At 37.5% G+C, this 23,089-nt stretch overlaps 1 protein-coding gene across 2 annotated transcripts in view; it reads right to left on the minus strand.

Annotated features, from left to right (window-relative positions):
• The window catches only part of DCX-EMAP (Doublecortin-domain-containing echinoderm-microtubule-associated protein), a 67,259-nt gene that overhangs the window by 11,879 nt on the left and 32,291 nt on the right, over window positions 1–23,089 (minus strand). For both annotated transcript variants that reach the window (XM_068302440.1, XM_068302441.1), the window contains exon 2: window positions 10,833–11,027. In XM_068302440.1, coding sequence (XP_068158541.1) covers window positions 10,833–11,027 — 195 coding nt within the window. The remainder of the gene's footprint in view (window positions 1–10,832; window positions 11,028–23,089) is intronic.

The following is a 23,089-nucleotide window of genomic DNA, read 5'->3' on the forward strand; positions in this document are numbered from 1 at the left end:
GTCACGAACAGAGACTTTTCTCAATAACTTCTTTATTTTTTGAGCTCAAATAATTCCCCTTTTTTTTGCTATGCTAATTGTAAGATTGTAGGCCTTTCTTTCGCAAGCAGTAGACTTTTTAGATAAAACGTTTTTCCACTTTGACGGCTATAGGTAATGAAAGAGTACCAAAAAACCAGCAAAGGCTTACAAACTCTGACACGGTCGAAGTTAGCTCCGGCCCTCTGGTTTGTTATTGTTTTGCAAAAACTATAAAATTGTTAATTACCAACAAAATAATCTAGGGCATCGCCGTTTTGAATATATAAATTAGACGGTCATACATTTTCCACACACAGTTAATAACGCAACAGATTAGTGTGTACTATGTTTTATTAGCGTTCTGCGTTTTTCCACCCCTCGAAACGAGTTTACAATTTTCCCTTATTGTAGAAGTAGTAAATATAATTGTTGCCGCTCGCCCCCCTACTTAATTTGACCTTTCTCGTTCTTCCGGCTTGAGTAAACTCCCCACACTGCCTGCCGCGCCCAACTGTGGACCAGCTGCAGGCACTTGCATACAGCACACTCAAACGTGTACCAATATAAGCATATGCAAGTCAGTTGCCTCCCCAGCACTATGGGGTGCACAGCTTAAGTCGATTTTTAAAAGTTTATAAAATCGAAATATTTCGATGACGTTTTATTGATAAAATATCAATACAGTTATTTGATTCTACTATGTGTTGCTAGATTTGTTTTGTTAAAACTCCAGGAAGCGTGTCCTGAATTTTGTGTGAGCTTAAGCGACCTTCAAAGACAAAATGGGCTTAGAAATCTTAACTTTAAGGAGACTTATAAAAAAATGTCTAGTCAGTTTACCATTTGGACCGTTTCTATTTGGTAGAATAATCAACTCTTTATAAAATAAATGAAGTAAGTAAGTCGACTAGCCGACTTGTGTATACCATACACCAGGTGAAACAAATATTTCAAATTTCGAAAACCAAATGTACATACATATGTCTATTAAATTGTTTTAATATGCTATGCAATCTCGCTCACTCTGCAAACACACGAGCACTCTAGCGCCGCCACTAGCCAACGGCCAATTCTGGCCTTATGGACCGCTTAGTAAAATAAGTTCATACGCATATTTTGCATGTTTCTAGTCCGATTTCAATAAAATTTGGTAGTTTGGTAGAAATATATAAGATTAATTGGTCTGCCGAATTTGGCTATTTAAAAATATGAAGTGAGCGAGATAGCACATAGTATGAACACACGAGCACTCATGTTTGGATTTCGAAATTTATAATAACAAATGGATTTATATATTTATACTTTTTACATCTTTTTGTATCTCGCTCACTCAAGCATATGCTCACGCTAGCGCCCCTACCAGCCAACGGCCAAGTCCGACCTTATGGAAAAATGTTTCTATGCATAACTCGACTATTTTTTGACCAATTTTGATCAAATTTGGTATTTTGTTGGATATTAGTATCAAATTTGAGTGAGAGGGTAGAAAATAACGGGAAACAATAGAGTTTTTTCAAATAACGGGGACGAAAGGGGGCGTGGCAAAACTTTTACACATACAAACCTGCTCATTTATTAAGCAAATATACACACCAAATATGGAGTCTTTAGCTTTAAAAGTCTTTGAGATAAACTATTTTTTTAATTGTGGGGGCGAAAAGGGGCGTGGTAAATTTTTGAAATAACCTCGATCCCTTTACATCCTACACGAACCCACAAATTTGGTGGCTCTATCTTTTAAAGTCTGCGAGAACTAGGCGTTCATACGGCCGCACGGACAGACAGACAGACGGACATGGCTAGATCGACTCGGCTGTTGATACTGAAACTGAATATATATATTTTATGGGGTGTGAAAAGCTTCCTTCTGTCTGTTACATACATGTTGGCGACTTTAATACACCATTTCACCATATGGGTGCATGGTATAAAAAGGAAAAGTCGCTAGCATAGACACGCGTAAATAACGGTTTTATCAAGCAGTGAAAGTCATTAAAATCTCAAGTATGGACAATAAATAGGCGGAGTCAAAACCAAAATGCAACAACATCTTGCCTCCTAATTTTCAACCCTTATCTCGATACACAAACCAGCGGCTTGGCATGGGTCCGGGGTGCACGCAATTATGAAAACAAAAACAGAAGTGCAGCAGGAACAATAACTAAGGAATAGGAGTAGCTTGAGTGGCTGGCAAACAATGATGGACCGTTGGTAGCTACAAATAATATGTATTAAATATTAAACCGGAGGGCCGGGGTTAAGTTCTGCCATGTCAAAGTTTATATACCTTTGCAAGTTTTTTGCATCTAAGCAGAAAAAGACTAAAAAACCAAGCTCACATTTCCTCGAAAAAACGGCCCACACACTCAAGCTGCTATAAAATGTCGGTTGCTGATTTTCATCAAATCTGACTGAGTTATAGAATATTAAATGCGTTTCCCGGAGCCATATGATCAAGTGGCCCGATCCCACTGAGTCCAAGATATGCAGATAATTCCAGCGATTTAATTATAACGGTCTTGCAGGAGATTGCATTAATCCACACGGACAGAAAGGACATGGATATACGAACTCATTTGATTTCCGCTCTACGGTTTTGAAGGTGGTTCCGTTGATCCAGACGGATGGGCCCACGAATGAAGGGACATACTTTATTTTGTCGAGAGAAATGCGTGACCAAAATTAAAATACTCTTTTTGCAAGGGTATAAAAATAAAGGTTATACATTTAATAACCAGAGGGCCGGGGCTAACTTCGACCGCGTCAAAGTTTGTATACCCTTGCAACTTTTTTGGTAACTCTTTCTTTACCTATTAGCCATCAATGTGGAAGAACGTTTTATCTAAAAAAGGCTTATGTTTGCGAAAGAATCGCCTATAATCGTAGGAAATAACGAAGATATTGATCAAAGTCACTGTTTTCCACCGATCGTTCCTATGGGAGCCGTTGTTTATCAAATTCGGCACAGTCATTAACAGATATATTAAACTAACAAATGTTTAATTTGAAAGCAATCGCGTTAAAAGTAACGAAGTTATTTACAAAAGTCCCTTTTTTCGACCGATCGTTCCTATGGGAGCTATATAATATAGCCATCCGATCTTGATCAAATTTGGCACAGTCGCTTATAGGCGTAATAAACTCTCTAATATTAAGTTCCAATTCAATTATAGCATAGAAAATAACGAAGTTATTAAGAAAAGTCACTGTTCGTGACTTTATGGTTTGTATGGGAGCTATATGAGATAGTGGTCCGATCCGGCTGAATCAAAAATATACAACCCCTGCATACAAGCCTATGTGCAAAATTTCAGCTCTGTAGCTCTTACGGTCTAGGAGGAGTTTGCGTGATCCAGACGGACGTCGTGCTGATCAAGAATATATATGTATACTTTGTATGGTCGGAGATGCTTCGTTCTATGCGTTGCACACTTCTGACCAAAATTATTACACCCTTTTTGCAAGGGTATGAAAAGAAAAAACCTAATTTGGGTCAGAGACTTTTGCGGCATGGAGACCGAAGGTTGAAAGACCATACAGACGAAAACATATAATTATAAGTAATATTGGCGGCCGAGCCAACGGAAGTTGCGTGCCATGGCTAAATGTTAGACTGCCAGGTCATAAAAGTGTTAAAAGCCAAAGGCTTCATAATCATATACACGTATGTTTGTACGTATGTATGTATGTATCTATCTATAGGTACTTACTAATAGACCGATCGAATGTTTTTATATTACAACCTAAGCAAAAGGTATGTTAAGATTTTGTTTTTAAAAGACCCTTTAAGGGTCCTGCAAACATTTAAGTTTCACAACTGAAACAAACACTTTTTAGAAAGTTATACTGTAAAAAATGATAAGTTTTGCGTTATAAGAGCATTTGTACAAAAAAAACGATCAGGACCCAAAAAAATCAACTTACGCATACTAATCAAACCTTGCGCTTAGCCCACTGGAGGTCAAGAAGAACCAAAAGGTTCTACCACCAGCAGACTTAGCTGAACAACTTGCTATGTCTAACTATACCTACATCTGTATGTATCTTCACAGGTACGAGTTTGCCTTGGACACGGCAAAGATTTTTATTAATTAAGGATTTTAGAAACTTTCGACTGAAGCTTACACCCAAAAACTCAAGAACAAATTCAATGCAGGACATAATCTTTAGCGGACGTTGACGATACTATGCGCAGTACGTTCTAGTGGCCCCTACGACACCAGGACAAAACATGTTAAGCGCGAGCTGAAGCAGATGACTGCCCACCTCCCACCCGACCGAGGGGTGCAGCCGTATAGCGCACGGCACGAATCGCGTGGACAAATACACAATAGAAATGAAGTAAGTAAATCGACTTGGGTACACCATACACCAGGTGAAACAATTTTTTTTTAAATTTCGGAAACCAAATGTATGTCTATTGTTTTAAAATGCTTCACTATGTGCTTCTCGCTCACTCTACAAACACACGAGCACTCTAGCGCCGCCAATAGCCAACGACCAATTCTGGCCTTGTGGACCGCTTAGTAAAATACGTTCATACGCATATTTTGCATGTTTCTAGTCCGATTTCAATAAAATTTGGTAGTTAGGTAGAAATAGATAAGATAAATTAGTCTACCGAATTTGATTGCCATAGTCAAAAAACTACAGGAGGAAATCGGTTTTTTTCTAAATTGTGGATGCGGAAGTGGCGTGGCAAAATATGAAAATATATATACTCTGCGCGCATACTAAGCCAGTGTACATACTAAATTTGGTGACTTTAGCTTTGTTAGTTTTCGAGAGAATCAGTTTTGTTTAATTTGCGGGGTGGAAGTGGGCGTGGCAAAATTTTTAAATATCCAATATCTGCGCGTCTATTAAGCAAGTCTACATACCAAATTTAATGTCGGTAGCTGCCATGGTTTTTAAGAAACTCAGTTTTATGTGAATCCCGGGGGCGGAAGGAGCGTGGCAAAAAGTTTAAACAATTAGTTTCTGCGCGCTAACTAAACGAGTATATAAACCAAATTTGATGTCTCTAGCAACTATACTTTTTAAGAAAAATAGTTTTATGTGATTCCTGGGGGGCGTAAGGGGGCGTTGGCGAAATTCCAATTAACTCTATATATGTACACAATACACGAGTATACATACCATGGTGGCTCTAGCTCTCCTCCGAGATCTGCTGGTTCATACAGATGGACGGACAGACGGACATGGCTAGATCGACTCGGCGGTTGATCCTGATCAAGAATATTTTGGCGACTTTAATATACCATTTCACCCTATGGGTGTATCGTACATTAAAGAAGATATTGATCAAAGTCACTGTTTTCCACCGATCGTTCCTATGGGGACGACAGACGGACGGACGGACATGGCTTTATAACCTCGTCTCGTCGTACTGATCAAAAATATATTTACTTTATATGGTCGTAAACGCTTCCTTCTATGCGTTGCATTCTTCTCACCAAATTAATATGCCCTTTTTGCAAGGGTTTAAAACTTGCAAGGGTATACAAACTTCGGACCCGGCCCTCTGGAAATGCTTAGAAGGGATGACTACATATATCTGCTGGATCACGGTGCTGGAGGTCATGAATCTCATGTGAGAAGCCTCCCAGCTACTGTATGTCCCATTTTACAATCGTGTTGTGAGGGGGATTTTAACGCTGCTGAGTCACCAATGATAGAGGGCAAGTCGTTATGGAAACTCGCTACTAGTTTTCTTCGGAATTCTAGTGTTAAAGGTTAGCCATTGACGACGATTATGCTTCGTCAATCAAATTATTATTATGTCGTATCAAGAATAACTATATTTGATGGATGGAAAAGCTTTCTTTCTATGGGTACATGAAGAATTTACTTATCAATAAGTTTTGTTAAAAATTTTAAAATTGACTTATTGTTCAACAAACTGCAATAAATACCCCGTATTGTAAATGCACAATTAACCTTTGCCGAAATAATTTACGTTGGCGGACCCACGAGGCCAAAAAAGTAGCCGGCAATCATACAGAAAATCAATTGTCTGCAATTTGTATTTTATTGTATGCAGCGAAGTAATAAACTACCCTGGCCCCCCACGCTAAGCAAAAAAACAACAACAAAAATTTAAGCCACGGTCAATTTGGTAATATCCGACGACATACAATAAGGAAAAACAAAGACAAGGAACAAAGGGCAACGAAAACAAGGACGGTGGAGATGTGGCAGAGGAACGACAAATGTTGGCACCACAACGCTTTTCCTTTCAAGCAGCTGTTTATTATGGAAATGCCTTAAAAAATGAAAATTGGCTCGACCAGGGAGTCAGTACCTTAGTGTCGGGGTTTCCATGTTGTCCTAGTAACGTTTTATGGTAATTTCGCTAAGTGCAAGTACGATTTTAGGTAAGAGGGCTTCCCTTTTTGCACGACACGTGCTACTTTTATGAATCAAAAACTACGTATACTGTGACCTCGAATATAAAACTTTTGCCATGTAAATTAGCTGTACAATACATATTTTCCACATGTGCAAATTATCATGATGAAAACAACTCACAATGGGTGTAAACACCTTACTACAGCCCAACCATAAAGTCTGTTCGATTCGCTATCAAATATTACTTTCCTTTAGCAATAATAATTAAAAACCAGAGGGCCGGGGCTAACTTCGACCGCGTCAAAGATTGTATACCCTTGCAACTTTTTTGGTAACTCTTTCCTTACCTATTAGCCATCAATGTGGAAGAACGTTTTATCTAAAAAGGCTTATGTTTGCGAAAGAATGGCCTACAATCGTAGGAAATAACGAAGATATTGATCAAAGTCACTGTTTTCCACCGATCGTTCCTATGGGAGCTATATGATATAGTCACCCGTTGTTTATCAAATTCGGCACAGTCATTAACAGATATATCAAACTAACAAATGTTTAATTTGAAAGCAATCGCGTTAAAAGTAACGAAGTTATTTACAAAAGTCACTGTTTTCGACCGATCGTGGGAGCTATATGTTATAGTCACCCGATCTTGATCAAATTTGGCAAAGTCATTAACAGATATATTAAACTAACAAATGTTTAATTTGAAAGCAATCGCGGTAAAAGTAACGAAGTTATTTACAAAAGTCACTGTTTTCGACCGATCGTTCCTATGGGAGCTATATGATCGATCTTGATAAAATTTGGCACAGTCGTTTATAAGCGTAATAAACTCTCTAATATTAAGTTTCACGATAATAGCACTGAAAAAACCGAAGTTATTGAGAAAAGTCACTGTTCGTGACTTTGGGGTTTGTATAGGAGCTATATGATATAGTGGTCCAATCCGGCTGAATTCGAAATATACAATCCCTGCAGTATATACAAGCCTACGAGCAAAATTTCAGCTCTGTAGCTCTTACGGTCTAGGAGGAGTTTGCGTTGATCCAGACGGACGGACGGACGGACATGGCTAGTTGAACTCGTCTCGTCGTGCTGATCAAGAATATACTATGTATGTACCTTGTATGGTCGGAAATGCTTCCTTCTATGCGTTGCACACTTCTCACCAATATTAATACCTCTTTTGCAAGGGTATAACAAAAGGGTCGTGGCTAACTTCGACCGCGTCAAAGTTTGTATACCCTTTCCTTTTTTTATATAACTCTTTCCTTACCTATAGTCGTCAAAGTGGAAAAAACGTTTCATCCAAAAAGGGTAATAGTTGCGAAAGAACTGCTAAAGTTACTGACGGAAGTCACTGTTCGTGACTTTGCCGTTTGTATGGGAGCTACGAGGGCAGTCCGATAAGTGCTTAGCCAACAAATGAAAACGAAAATTGTATAGAAGTGTCGATTTATTTCTCAACATAGGTTCCTTCAAGGTTAATACACTTGATCCAGCGATGCTCAGCGAGCTTGCATTGATCCAGACGGCCGAAGAATATAAATATAAATATGGTTATTCCGACTAAAATTAGTATATATACATATATGATGTTTTTACTGCAATTGAAACAATGAATACAGTACGAAGTCCAACACCCAAAAAGACAAACCCAAAAGTGACACCACACGCTCAGTGCCCTGGCCAAAGTTTTAATACTGGAAAATGCTAAATTTAAGTTTGCAACCAATGCGAATTTGAGTATTCATCATTTGTTTTTGCTGTTAACGGTTCTATTGAGCCGACCAGCAAGCACTCATTGACCAAGGCCATGAACTACATGTTACAAAGTCAAAAGCTTATGACTTTCAGTAGTAGTATATTTAGTACATTGGCCTCCAATGACATTGCCGACGCCGCCGCACAGTGGGCGATTCGGCAGATCTAGCGTAACTTAATTTATACATATGTGTTAGAATATTGGTGTTTTTTTTTAGAAACTATTAAAATTATTAATATTTAACATTAAATTCACAAATCCAAGTGAATAATATTGTATATATTGATTTTTATATAAAATTAATATTTAATTAATTAGTCGGAGTCAGAGCTGTAGTCTGTTTCTTCAATTTTCTCTAAAAGAAGAGCTTTTACCTCCTTATCTAAAATCGTATATTTATACCCTTGCAAAAAGGGTATATCAATTTTGGTCAGAAGTGTGCAACGCATAGAACGAAGCATCTCCGGCCATACAAAGTATATATATTCTTGATCAGCACGACGAGACGAGTTCAACTAGCCATGTCCGTCCGTCCGTCCGTCTGGATCAACGCAAACTCCTCCTAGACCGTAAGAGCTACAGAGCTGAAATTTTGCTCGTAGGCTTGTATATACTGCAGGGGTTGTATATCTCGGATTCAGCCGGATCGGACCACTATATCAAATAGCTCCCATACAAACCCCAAAGTCACGAACAGTGACTTTTCTCAATAACTTCGGTTTTTTCAGTGCTATTATCGTGAAACTTAATATTAGAGAGTTTATTTTGCTTATAAACGACTGTGTCAAATTTGATCAAGATCGGGCGACTATATCACATAGCTCCCATAGGAACGATCGGTCGAAAACAGTGACTTTTGTAAATAACTTCGTTACTTTTAACGTGATTGTTTTTAAATTAAACATTTGTTAGTTTAATATATCTGTTAATGACTGTGCCGAATTTGATAAACAACGGGTGACTATATCATATAGCTCCCATAGGAACGATCGGTGGAAAACAGTGTGATTAAAATCTTCGTTATTTCCTACGATTGTAGGCGATTCTTTCGCAAACATAAGGCTTTTTAGATAAAACGTTCTTCCACATTGATGGCTAATAGGTAAGGAAAGAGTTACCAAAACAGTTGCAAGGGTATACAAACTTTGACGCGGTCGAAGTTAGCCCCGGCCCTCTGGTTTTTTATGAATTGTGTTGAGCTTCTACACAAACTACTTATTAAAGGATCCGAGGATATTAATAACGTGTTGCCTCTGCTTTTCACATTATTCATTAACGATATTCCATCAGTCATTGTTCATTCGCGCGTGCTTATGTATGCTGACGCTGTCAGGCTTTGTCTTACTTATAAAGACACAGATTCATTTAGTCTGCTACAAGCTGATCTTAAAAACTTTCAATCCTGGTGCCAGTTTAATCTACTAAATCTTAACACTACCAAATGTAAGGTAATGACTTTTTTTGGTAAATCTCCTCAACTGGTCACTTACTTTCTAAACAGTAGTCCTTCAGAACGTCTAAACAATATGAACGATTTGGGCGTAGTTAGGGACCATAAGATAAATTTTAACACCCATATTTTCACCAAGGTCGCAAAGGCCATGAGTGTTCTAGGTTTCATTAAAAGATGTTTAAAAAAATTTGACGATCCCTATACAACTTTTTACGTCGCTTGTCCGTCGTATTTTAGAGTATGGATCTTGCATTTGGTCACCTCAATATGAGTCGCCCCAGACTAGACTTGAATCCGTTCAAAAGCAGTTCTTGCTATTTACTCTTCGTGGCTTTAGCTGGGATCGCAATGCCAATTTGCCTTCGTATTCTAGTAGACTTCTCTTGATTAACCTTCCGTCCCTAACTAACCGTAGACTATAGTATTATTTGATTGTTTGTTTTTATACCATACACCCATATGGTGAAATGGTATATTAAAGTCGCCAAAATGTATGTAACAGGCAGAAGGAAGCTTCTCCGACCCTATAAAGGATATATATTCTTGATCAGGATCAACCGCCGAGTCGATCTAGCCATGTCCGTCCATCTGTATGAACCAGCAGATCTCGGAGGCTATAAGAGCCAGAGCCACCAAATTTGGTATGTATACTCGTGTAGTATGTAAATGTATAGAGTTAATTGGAATTTTGGCCACGCCCCCAGGAATCACATAAAACTGTTTTTCTTAAAAAGTATAACAGCTAGAGACATCAAATTTGGTTTATATACTCGGTTAGTTAGCGCGCAGAAACTAATTGTTCAAACTTATTGCCACGCCCCCTTCCGCCCCCGGAATTCGCATAAAACTGATTTAAAAACTATGACAGCTACCGACATTAAATTTGGTATATAGACTAGCTTGATAGTATAAATATTTGTTTCACCTGGTGCATGGCATACCGAATTCGGCTAGACGACTTTCTTCCTTCATTTTTTCCTACTCGCACCAGGATTGTTTTCTTACTCTTGCGCTAAAGTTGAATATTAAGTTTTAAACAATCTTCGACATAATTTTTGATCTACTAGTAAAAATTAATAAAAGAATTCAGAAGGGTGTGCAAGGTTTTATCTGGCTTTGTATGATTTCACTTGGTTGGTTGGTCTGTAACTTTTTTGCATCATTGATGATGGAAGACCATGGAAGGGTGGAAAAATAAAGATGAATTGCGAAAATCAATTCTTTTCGGCGAATGGAACTTACCTGTACCGAATGGTCCAAATTATTGATTATGCGTATTACACGACCGGCACTACGTTTTATAGATCCCGATGTAGTTGATAATGTGCCCAAATCCGCTTCCATTATTGAGGGCTTGCGACTGGCAGGCTTGGAGCCCCATCCCTGATTTCCTGGCGATGCGTACCACATGCCGTTCTTCTTACCGTAGCTGGCGGGCTATAAGAAAGAGATCGATACACAAATAAATAGTCGAAGTACAGATAAACTCTGGACTTCTGCAAGTCTATACAACAATGCTTATATTTATACCATGCACCCATGGGGTTTGCGACAAATGTATACTCATTTAGAAGGTTGAGCGGTATAGCATTTTTACTATGCATCATGTAAACACAAGTTTATAAACATTTAAACCAATAAACTTAAAACAGTTGTTTCACTTGGTACACTGAAGTTAGTGAGACGACTTACTTACATGTACATATATCATGGGCGCAAACCATTATCGCAATAATTATGGAGTTGAGTGTGTGAGTATGCGCTCAGCTGTTTTACATTAAAAACTATAGAAAATTTCATGTGGATACTTCGACTTCTACATTTTCGTATATCACTGCATGATATAGTATTCCTATCCTGACGATTTTACTTTATCTTACCGGGTTATAAGTTGTTAAAATATCAAGTTTTATCCCGATATCTCTTAAGATGGCGGCGTGAAGTTTTCACCGACGGAGGGACGGACTGACTAAGTTTCTCATGAGCAAGAATATATATACATACATACATACATATTTTTATGGGGTCGGAAACGTCTCCTTTTCTGCGCTAGAAACATCTAACCATTTCATTAATACCCTTTGCAAGGCTTTAAAGAAATCTTATACATAACATATACATATTAGTCAAATTTATTGACCTCAAGCCAGATAAAACTGAGTTTTGATTTATTGCAATAAAAAAGTGTGAATAAAACAAAATTACAAGTGCATTGCGTTAGTTGCCTGCTTTAAAGTTCCAAGGGTCATGGTTTATCTATTGCCACAGTCCTTTGTAAATACGTTGTCATTTGGGCAACAGAACAGCGGGGATCCGGGTTCCTATGCCAGGTAAGTGATTGTGAAACAAAGTTATGTAGGTTGATAGTATACAACTGTACCCTATACTGATAATAGTTATATAGTGTGAAATATGGAAAACTTTGATAAAAAATGTTGTTGACAATGGCAAAAATGTTCCAAGTCGTGTATGCAGCAATTTGACACTTTACATTAAATGTTTTATCGCAAACTTTAAGTAAGAAAAGAACGAAACCAGAACTTGCAAAGGTATTCAGAACTGCCGAAGCTAGCCCGCCCCTCGGATTTTTATTTACAATGCGTCTGTGTTTCGTTGCTGGCGCTTCTCGCGCAAATCTGGAATTAATTAAATTGTTTTGTAGCACGCACCAAACATGACCACGAACGTGGTGGACACGCAGTCACGTCAGAAACACACAAACGTAAAAACATATATGTACTTACATACATATACAAATGTATATGGACAAAATCATAGCCGAATATAAATGTTTGTCCTTTTACCCATGAATATGTATGTACGTACATACGTCTGTACGTGTATGTATGTGTATCAACGCCTGGCGAATTTGATTTTGTGTTTTATCCAACAAACTTTTTCGCATTTCCTTATGAAAATCTATTCAGCGACACTCATCGAGAAGGTCGCGTGACACGAGAGTGTCAAATAATAAGCCATATGTATAGCGGAGGAGACTACTACTAAACTGACGTCGATGTTGCATTTAAAGCAGGAGTAGGCACCCATAGCCCGGATGCGGACACTTTATTTCGGCTCGTGATCCCATGCATGCTGAGACAACATGAGAGCGTAAAAGCTGAGTTAGCCTCTTGAAGTACATCGACACGAGACCTTCCACGTCGCGCAGTTGGGCTTGAGCCTAGATAGCGTTGAAAAATCTATTTTTTCAACATCGTGTTTTGCAAAAATGATATATGCAATCGATAGGGAATACATCAGGGATTATAAGTCCAAATCAGTTGAGATTCATGGATGCTAGAGCCGCCTAAATTTGAGACATTTTTAGTAAAGGGAAATAAATGATAATTTTTACACAAAGTCGCAACTTTAAAGCTGAATATTCGACGATTTTAAAAATCGATCTTGAATTTATTGTTTTATCCGAAAAGTATCTTTATCAATAGAATGTTTTATAAATTTTAATAATTACTAAAATCGTTATTGAACTACAAAAATACACTAAATATTGTTGTTTTTTTAACTTTGGTGGAATACAGCTAACAAGGATCAACTAGGATTAACGCCGGTCTACATACACTAGGTAGGTAAAATATTTACCAATCAGATGTACATAAATATGTGGTCAAAATCTGCGGATATTTGCAAATTCGATGTGTCAGCCATAAAACTATGGAAACCTCGTCTATATGAAGTAAGTAAGTCGTCTCGCCGACTTGGGTGTACCATACACCAGGTTAAACAAATATTTCAAATTTCGAAAACCAAATGTACATACATACATACAAGTCGCCAACATGTATGTAACAGACAGAAGGAAGCTTTTCACACCCCATAAAATATATATATTCAGTTTCAGTATCAACAGCCGAGTCGATCTAGCCATGTCCGTCTGTCTGTCTGTCTGTCCGTGCGGCCGAATGAACGCCTAGTTCTCGCAGACTTTAAAAGATAGAGCCACCAAATTTGTGGGTTCGTGTAGGATGTAAAGGGATCGAGGTTATTTCAAAAATTTACCACGCCCCTTTTCGCCCCCACAATTAAAAAATAGTTTATCTCAAAGACTTTTAAAGCTAAAGACTCCATATTTGGTGTGTATATTTGCTTAATAAATGAGCAGGTTTGTATGTGTAAAAGTTTTGCCACGCCCCCTTTCGTCCCCGTTATTTGAAAAAACTCTATTGTTTCCCGTTATTTTCTACCCTATGCTATCAAATTGGCACACTCAAATTTGATACTAATATCCAACAAAATACCAAATTTGATCAAAATTGGTCAAAAAATAGTCGAGTTATGCATAGAAACATTTTTCCATAAGGTCGGACTTGGCCGTTGGCTGGTAGGGGCGCTAGCGTGAGCATAAGCTTGAGTGAGCGATATACTAAGTTATGTAAAAAGCATTTGAACAGAATTTTATTAGAAGTCCACTCGGACTTTTACCTATGTATAAGTCACAGAAGCTATAACTTTAAACTCGATTTATTAGGAAAATATAGAATAGTGCGCCGAAATATTTCATACAGCTTCAAATGACGGTGTATTCTACAACAATTCCAAAATTCATCCAAATCGGTGATTCGCATACCTAGAGTTTCCCTTGTATGATTGTGGACCATCCATTAGACCAAGGATGGGCACGTAGTGGCTCTTTTGGCTCCCGTGGCTCTTTACCGGCATAGGCTTGGCAGAGAAAAGGGTAATTTTTTGGTCTCCACGCACACAAAAATTTGTGTGTCTCGAGTTTTATGACGGGTCATAAACGACCTTTTTTGGGTCGAGCGAGCGATCGTCGTCGAAATTTTAGGCAGAGGGACGGCCAAGTACCGAATTTTGCGGGAAGGGAGAAAAGGGTCGCGATCTTGAGCTCGCAACTTGTTGGCAAAGGGAGTGAGGGACAAGTACAAAATAAGGGTTGTTATTGATGAGTGCTCGAAACCGCAAAATTCGGGATTTGGCCGTCCCTCTGTCTAAAAGTTCCACTCTTATTGCATTGCGTTAAGTAACAAATATATTTCAATCGTGTTTTGACCAAATGGGCGTGGCATCTCGCCTCCACGGTCTATATACCGTATTGTGCCCGAAAAAGTATGCTAAATAAACATCAATAAACACAACTAGAATAATATTGGGCTTCTAGTGAAAAATGAAGCAAGTAAGTCGACTCGTCGACTTGGGTATACCATACACCAGGTGAAACAAATATTTCAAATTTCGAAAACCAAATGTACATATGTCTATTAAATTGATTTTACATGTCTTATACTATGTGCTATCTCGCTCACTCTACAAACACACAAGCACTCTAGCGCCGCTACTAGCCAACGTCCAATTCTGGCCTTGTGGACCGCATAGTAATATACGTTCATACGCATATTTTGCATGTTTCTAGTCCGATTTCAATAAAATTTGGTAGATTGGATTTAGAAATAGATAAGATTAATTAATCTGCCAAATTTGAATGCGATAGTCATAGAACTACAGGAGGAAATCGGTTTTTTCTAAATTATGCAGGCGAAAGTGGGCGTGGCAAAATGTGAAAATATATAAATTCTCCGCGCATACTATGCCAGTATACATACTAAATTTGGTGACTTTAGCTTTGTTAGCTTTTGATAAAATCAGTTCTGTTTAATTTGCGGGGGCGGAAGTGGGCGTGGCAAAATGTTTAAATAGCCAATATCTGCGCGTCTATTAAGCTAGTCTAATCAGTTTTATGTAAATTCCGGGGGGCGGAAGGTGGCGTGGCAAAAATTTTAAACAATTAGTTTCTGCGCGCTAACTAAACGAGCATATAAACCAAATTTGATGTCTCTAGCAACTATACTTTTTAAGAAAAATAGTTTTATGTGATTCCTGGTGGCGTAGGCGGGCTTGGCTGAAATTCCAATTAACTCTGTACATTTGCATAGTACACGAGTATACAGACCAAATTTGGTGGCTCTAGCTCTTATAGTCTCCGAGATCTGCGTGTTCATACAGACGGACGGACGGACGGACGGACGGACGGACGGACATGCTGATCAAGAATATATACACTTTATAGGGTCGGAGAAGCTTCCTTCTGCCTGTTACATACATTTTAGCGACTTTAATATACCATTTCACTCTATGGGTGTATGGTAAGTCTGGCAGTCTAATTAATCTTATCTCTTTCTACCAAACTACCAAATTTTATTGAAATCGGATAAGAAACATGCAAAATATGCGTATGAACGTATTTTACTAAGCGGTCCACAAGGCCAGAATTGGCCGTTGGCTAGTGGCGGCGCTAGAGTGCTCGTGTGTTTGTAGAGTGAGCGAGATAGCACATACTATGAAGCATGTTAAAACAATAGACATACATTTGGTTTCCGAAATTTAAAAAAATTTCACCTGGTGTATGATATACCCAAGTCGACGAGTCGACTTACTTGCTTCATTTTTTTATGTAATTATTGTTTATGTCCTAAAATAAAGAAAAGTTAACCCATGTGTGCGTCTACTGTGGAGTGGAAACTAACTTTCTGTGAATTTCTGCGAAATTGTAATTATAGTAAAATACAGCTCAAAGTATGTATTAAATTATGTTATGATTACTTTTCCGAGTTTTTCCGAGGTAAATTTATATTATCATCTATGTTAGAAGCAATTGTCGAAAATATCTTAAATATTTAAAATAAAATCAAAATTGTTTGTTTTTAATTTGTATTGCTTATTTGTTTTTATTAATAACAGTTCAAAATAAAATATTAAAATTTAAGTTGTTGACTTTTAATTCTATAATTATTTTAATCCGAAATTAATTTAAATCACATTACGTATACGCTGCGTGGGCTAGTATGGGAGGTCAAGAGGGCGTGGTCAAATCACTGCAATTTTTTTTTTTATTATGCATCCTAACATAGTTATATGTTCAAAGTTTCAACTCCGTAACTGCATTCCTTCTAGTTAATGCCACAAAATCTGGATTTTGGACCACTGTGCTATGGGAGCTTTATGATGTTGTCACCTGATTTTGATATATGGTTATGGCAATATGGTTTAGTCATTCGATCTTGATCAAATTTCAGACCAAAATGAATATACCCTTTTCGCAAGGGCGCATGGAATGCAAAAGTCGACGTGACGGCTTCACTTCTACATTCTTCCATTATTTAATTTTGGTTTTCGTTGTCTCATATTAAAAGATTTTGTTTGGCCTTTGTGTTACCTTAAATCAATAGCCTTCAGTTAACCCTCTAGGAAATTCCAGAAATTTTTGATTTCGAATGCAGGAAAACCAATTTTTTTGCAAATATTTGTGTGATTATTGCTATTTGCTGGTGAACCAAAGGAATTAAATGAAATACTTGGCCCCTGAGTGAGCTCAGGAATCAATTTGACAAATGCATTTTCTCTTCATTTCAAAAGACATCCTGTCCACTATCCACTCATGCTTCTCTTACTCGTTTCATAAACCACAAAGCTGTGTACATACATACATATATGCACATGTACATTTGTGTAGTATGTATACATACATATGTATAAATAAATAGTTTTATTTTGAATTGTTTTCTTCTTTTTGCAGTTTTCTCCATAGGTGAAAATTCAATTTTATATCCTTTTAAATTTTATTCCCTTTTCCGCAATGGCTTTGAAGAGGCAACAATGCATACATATGTACACATGTATAGATGTATCCGTACGTACCATTATTGGGAAACGGAAGGGCAGGTCGGAATGAAACAGCAAAAAATGGGAAACTGAAATTAATGCAAATTAATTTTCAACACAATTTCTCAACCGACATTTTTACATTGCTTTGTGACTCCGTCCCAGTGACCTGTGACCAACACCAAATACCAGCGGACACAGGGCACCAGAGACCAAAAGTAGAGAACTTTCAATACGGGGACCCAGCATGTGCACAAGGTTACAATCAAAGCTTTTAATTAAAATTCAACAAAAATGCAAAACAAAAATATGTACTTTAATATGTGTGTATATTTCTCATTTTATACAACTGCAAATTGGTTCAATATTTTAGATTCAATTTTCCAGTTTTTAAAAAAAAAAAACAAAGGTCCGGCGCTAACGGACTTCGGATGTATCGAAGTATGTATATCCTTTTTACGTAAAATTGTTTTATTAAAAAGACTATATAATTATTGTCTGCATAAGAAGCAATTTGATATACCTGTCCGATCCGGCTGAATCCAAGATATACAAAGCAGTATGTAGGCTAGTTTATAGCCGATCTACAAATTGCGTGCTTTAATCCAGACGGATCCTATGTGATGCACATTTCTGACCAAACTAATATACCTTTTTTGCAAGGGTATGCAAATCTGGTTTGTTTTCAAAGACTTTCACATATGTCAACGAAGGATTGGCACATTGTGGCTCACTTGGCTCCCTCCGTGTATTGTTTTGGCAGAGATTGTGCAGAAAAGCTACAACACCCATTTACAGCAAACATTTTTTTTTTGGAAAAGCGTGTATCGTCACTGTTTGGGGGATATGCCAATGTTCCTTGGCCATAATACATAACACTGTAACTCAATTCATCAATGCGGAGACAAAAACCTTCACAGTACCACAGTGTCTTGTTTTAATTCGCTAGTAGTTCGATCTGTACGATTTTTGTACCCGTGCAAGAAGGGTATATTCATTTTGATCAGAAGTATCCAACGCATGGCATCCGACCATATAAAGTATATAAATTCTTGATCAGCATGACAAGACGAGTTTATTTAGCCATGTCCGCCCGTTAGAAATTGTATATTTTGCACAGTCTGTATAACTCGGCCAGATCGGATTACTATATCATAGAACAGTGACTTTTATCTATAACTTGTTTTCTCAATTCGTTGTTTTCTATTGCCTTGAAATTTAACATTGGTTAGTTTATTACACCTATAGACGACTGTGCCAAATTTGATCAAGATCGGGTGACTATATCATATAGCTCCCATAGGAACGATCGGTGGAAAACAGTGACTTTGATCAATATCTTCGTTATTTCCTACGATTGTAGGCCATTCTTTCTCAAGCATAAGCCTTTTTAGATAAAACGTTCTTCCACATTGATGGCTAATAGGTAAGGAAAGAGTTACCAAAAAAGTTGCAAGGGTATACAAACTTTGACGCGGTCCTCTGGTTTTTGTTTTGGTATATCCTGATCAGGAGATCGTATTCTGTCCTATGGGCTCATAAATGAAAAATTTATTCATTGATTCATCAAATGTACCTACATGTAGATGAGATTTACTGAAACAAAGCTAAGACGAGTTTTCGAACTTACCCGAAGTTGGTGTTATCAAAAATGGTGGGTCAATCGGCGTTTTATAGTTGTTTATTTCAAATTTTTCAAAAAAAGAACAAAATATACATAGTTTAATATTTCAAATGTGTTCTTCAACAGTGTTGATTGGTTTATACTTTCATTATGACTGTTTGTATGGCAACTACATATGTGTACAATTTTTTTTATAATTAGTTTATATACCGCACTTTTATTTAATCATATTTATGATTTTAAAGCGCCATATTTTAATTTCCACTAGTGCGCCATTTTACCCACCCTATCTTTTCGCTTTTAAAACTAATAACATGAAGTAAGTAAGTCGACTCGCCGACAATACCATACACCAGGTGAAACAAATATTTCAAATTTCGAAATCATTAAATTGATTAAATTGCTCACTCTACGAAGACACCGCACTCTAGCGCCGCCACTAGCCAACGGCCAAAGCTGGCCTTATGGATCGCGTTGTAAAATACGTTCATATTTTGCATGTTTCCGATTTCAATAAGATTTGGTAGTTAAGTAGAAAAAGATAAGATTATTTGGTCTGCAGAATTTGGTTGCGATAGTCAAAAAATTGCAGCTGGCAATCGTTTTTATACCATACACCCATAGGGTGAAATGGTATATTAAAGTCGCTAAAATGTATGTAACAGGCAGAAGGAAGCTTCTCCGACCCTATAAAGTATATATATTCTTGATTAGGATGAACAGCCGAGTCGATCTAGCCATGTCCGTCTGTCCGTCCGTCCGTCCGTCCGTCCGTATGAACACGCAGATCTCGGAGACTATAAGAGCTAGAGCCACCAAATTTGGTATGTATACTCGTGTATTATGTACATATATAGAGTTAATTGGAATTTCGGCCACGCCCCCTTACGCCCCAAAGAATCACATAAAACTATTTTTCTTGAGAAGTATAACAGCTAGAGACATCGAATTTAGTTTGTATACCCGTTTAGTTAGCGCGCAGAAATTAATTGTTCAAACTTTTTGCCACGCCCTTTTACGCCCCCAGGAATCACATAAAACTGTTTTTCTTAAAAAGTATAATAGCTAGAGACATCAAATTTGGTATGCAGACTAGTTTAATAGACGCGCAGAAACTGGCTATTTAAAAATTTTGCCACGCCCACTTTCGCCCCCGCAAATTAAACAAAACTGATTTTTACAAAAACTAACAAAGCTAAAGTCACCAAATTTAGTATGTATACTGGCTTAGTATGCGCACAGAGTATATATATTTTCATATTTTGCCACGCCCACTTCCGCCTCCATAATTATTCCTCCGATTTTCTCCTGTAGTTTTTTGACTATCGCATTCAAATTCGGCAGACTAATTAATCTTATCTATTTCTACAAAACTACCAAATTTTATTGAAATCGGACTAGAAACATGCAAAATATGCGAATGAACGTATTTTACTAAGCGGTCCACTAGGCCAGAATTGGCCGTTGGCTAGTGGCGGCGCTAGAGTGCTCGTGTGTTTGTATAGTGAGCGAAACATGTAAAAACAATTTAATAGACATACATTTGGTTTTCGAAATTTCAAATATTTGTTTCACCTGGTGTATGGTATACCCAAGTCGACGAGTCGACTTACTTGCTTCATTTTCTAAATTATGGAGGCGGAAATGGGCGTGGCAAAATAGTAAAATATACAAATCCTGCGTGCATACTAAAAAATCTACATTTTAAATTTGGTGACTTTAGCTTTGTTAGTTTTCAAGAAAATCAGTTTTATTTCACTTTCGGGGGCGGAAGTAGGCGTGTCAAAATTTTTAAATTGTCAATATCTGCGCGTCTTCTAAGTTGGTTTACATACCAAATTTAAAGTCTATTTAAAGGAGTATGACGAGTGTATGATGTCTCTAGCTGTCATACTTTTTAAGAAAAATAGTTTTATGTGATTCCTGGGGGCGTGGCCGAAATTCCAATTAACTCTATATATGTACACAATACACGAGTATACATACCAAATTTGATGGCTCTAGCTCTTATAGCCTCCGAGATTTGCGTGTTCATACGGACGGACGGACGGTCAGACGGACATGGCTAGATCGACTCGGCTGTTCATCCTGATCAAGAATATATATACTTTATAGGGTCGGAGAAGCTTTCTTCTGCCTGTTACATACATTTTGGCGACTTTAATATACCATTTCACCCTATGGGTGTATGGTATAAAAAACTTGTCATGGTATGCAAAGTTTGGAGCGTCCGAAGTTAGCCCGGCCTTCTAGATTAAGAGATTTACCATTCAGCGATTTAGCTGAAAATCACATTTTTCTATGGGATTCTTTTTATTTTACTTGGCCGAAATCCTGCTAAATAACATTTGGGCTAGCTAAAAGATTGAAGGGGTGTGTTTTTGGTCCACACAAACATATGTACATAAAAGCACTGTGGAAAAGCTTAAATTACTTTATCAATTAAACTTTAAGCAATTTGGCAAAGACCAAACAAGGGAACTTCAAAACCCTTGAAACACCGTTTGACGTGCAGCCTCGCAGAAAATTCAGTGACACCACAGGGGAAAAGTCATGGTCCTTGTAGTCATTCTCATTCCCACTCCCGTACACATGCCAACCCCACCACTTTTTCATTCTTAAAAGACAAATCTCTTCATACTTAAACTGCGGTAATTTACTCATACTGAACCCAACCCATTGTAGGATAGCGTCTTTGTTTTTGGTAAACAAATAGTTGAACAAATATGAAAGACCAAATTTAACAACATAACGTAGTGAAAAGTTTGCTGGTGTTTTAAGCTCACCATACTTAGCATTTAATTGGATTAGTTTTTGTACCTTGCATTAATAGTGGTGGAATGGTATATCCAAAATGCCAAAATGTGTGTAAAAGGCAGAAGGAAGCTCTCCCGACATCATATGGTATACATACATATATGTATGTATGTATATTCTTAATCAGAAACAACAGCCGAGTCGATCTTGACGTATTCACCAGTCTTTATGTCCGTATGAACACCTAGACCTCGGACACCATGAAACCTAAAGCCACCAAGAATGGTACGTGGACTCGTGTATGATGCATGAAGGTCATGTTTAATGCTTTTGCCACGCCCTTTTGGCTGTGGCGGTGTGTGCTTGTAAGAGTGAGCGAGACAGCAAAATGAAAAAGGATTTTATATTTATATAATTTTCAACAGTTGATTCACTTGGTGCATGGTATACCGAAGTCGCCAAGTCAACTTACTTACTTAATTTTGTTGTTTTGGCTGTTGAGCTATTCAAAAATTGTGAAAAATAAACAAACTTTTTATTGTTCGGAAAGTTAAAAGAGTTATGCATATGCAATACATCCACATTCAAACAACAAATAATTTTCAAATTTTAATAACAAACTTATATTATTAAAAAGTTTCACATGTCTATCATGTGAAAACGACAGCTTTGTGTACGATAAAGTCATTGACTTTGATTTTAGTCCACATTGGCTTATTACGCCAATTGGATTATGAGCTGATTTGATGATAATCGCACCAGAAAAACCGGGGGGCTAACTTAGGCCATGCTAAAGTTTTTCTGTAACTCCTTCGTTACCAAAGAGCGTTAAAACGGAAAGACCTTTTGTATGTAGTCATCCGATGTTGATCAAAGTTTTCAAGTTTATAGACCATTATATACGTACGTTAGTTACCTAGTTTGGGGATAAACACACTAGAGCCAACGTCCCTGTCAAAGCAATTTAAAATAGTTATCCGATCTTGATGAAATTTCGAATAGTCTTTAACAGCTATATTGCAATGGGCTAGGAAATAAAAAGCTATGAGTGAAATTATATAGTGGTTCGATCCAGCTGCATCTGAAATATATGTACAACCCCTGTTGGCTGCAGTCTATACATGTGTATCTGCACAAACACACATGCAAAGTTTTAGCTCTGTAGCTTTAATAGTCAAGGAGGACTTCGCGTCGATCCAGACGCTCGAACGGACGGAAATGACAATTTTTTTTGTCGGATATGCATTAAAACACCTTTTATGCAAGGGTAAAAAATTATACATACGACTTACGTATCATGGTATACATATATACATATATACACCATGAAAACAAATATATTTTAAACTTATAATAACAAATGCACTTATGTATTTTAAAAAAAGTTCTGTTCAATTGCTTTTTACAAGCTTAACTCAGTATCTCGCTCACTCAAGCATACGAGCACCCTGGCGCCCCCACCAGCCAGCGGCCAACTCCGGCT

Source organism: Drosophila tropicalis, unplaced genomic scaffold (genome assembly GCF_018151085.1).
Source record: "Drosophila tropicalis isolate 14030-0801.00 unplaced genomic scaffold, ASM1815108v1 contig_993, whole genome shotgun sequence".
Lineage (NCBI taxonomy): Eukaryota > Metazoa > Arthropoda > Insecta > Diptera > Drosophilidae > Drosophila > Drosophila tropicalis.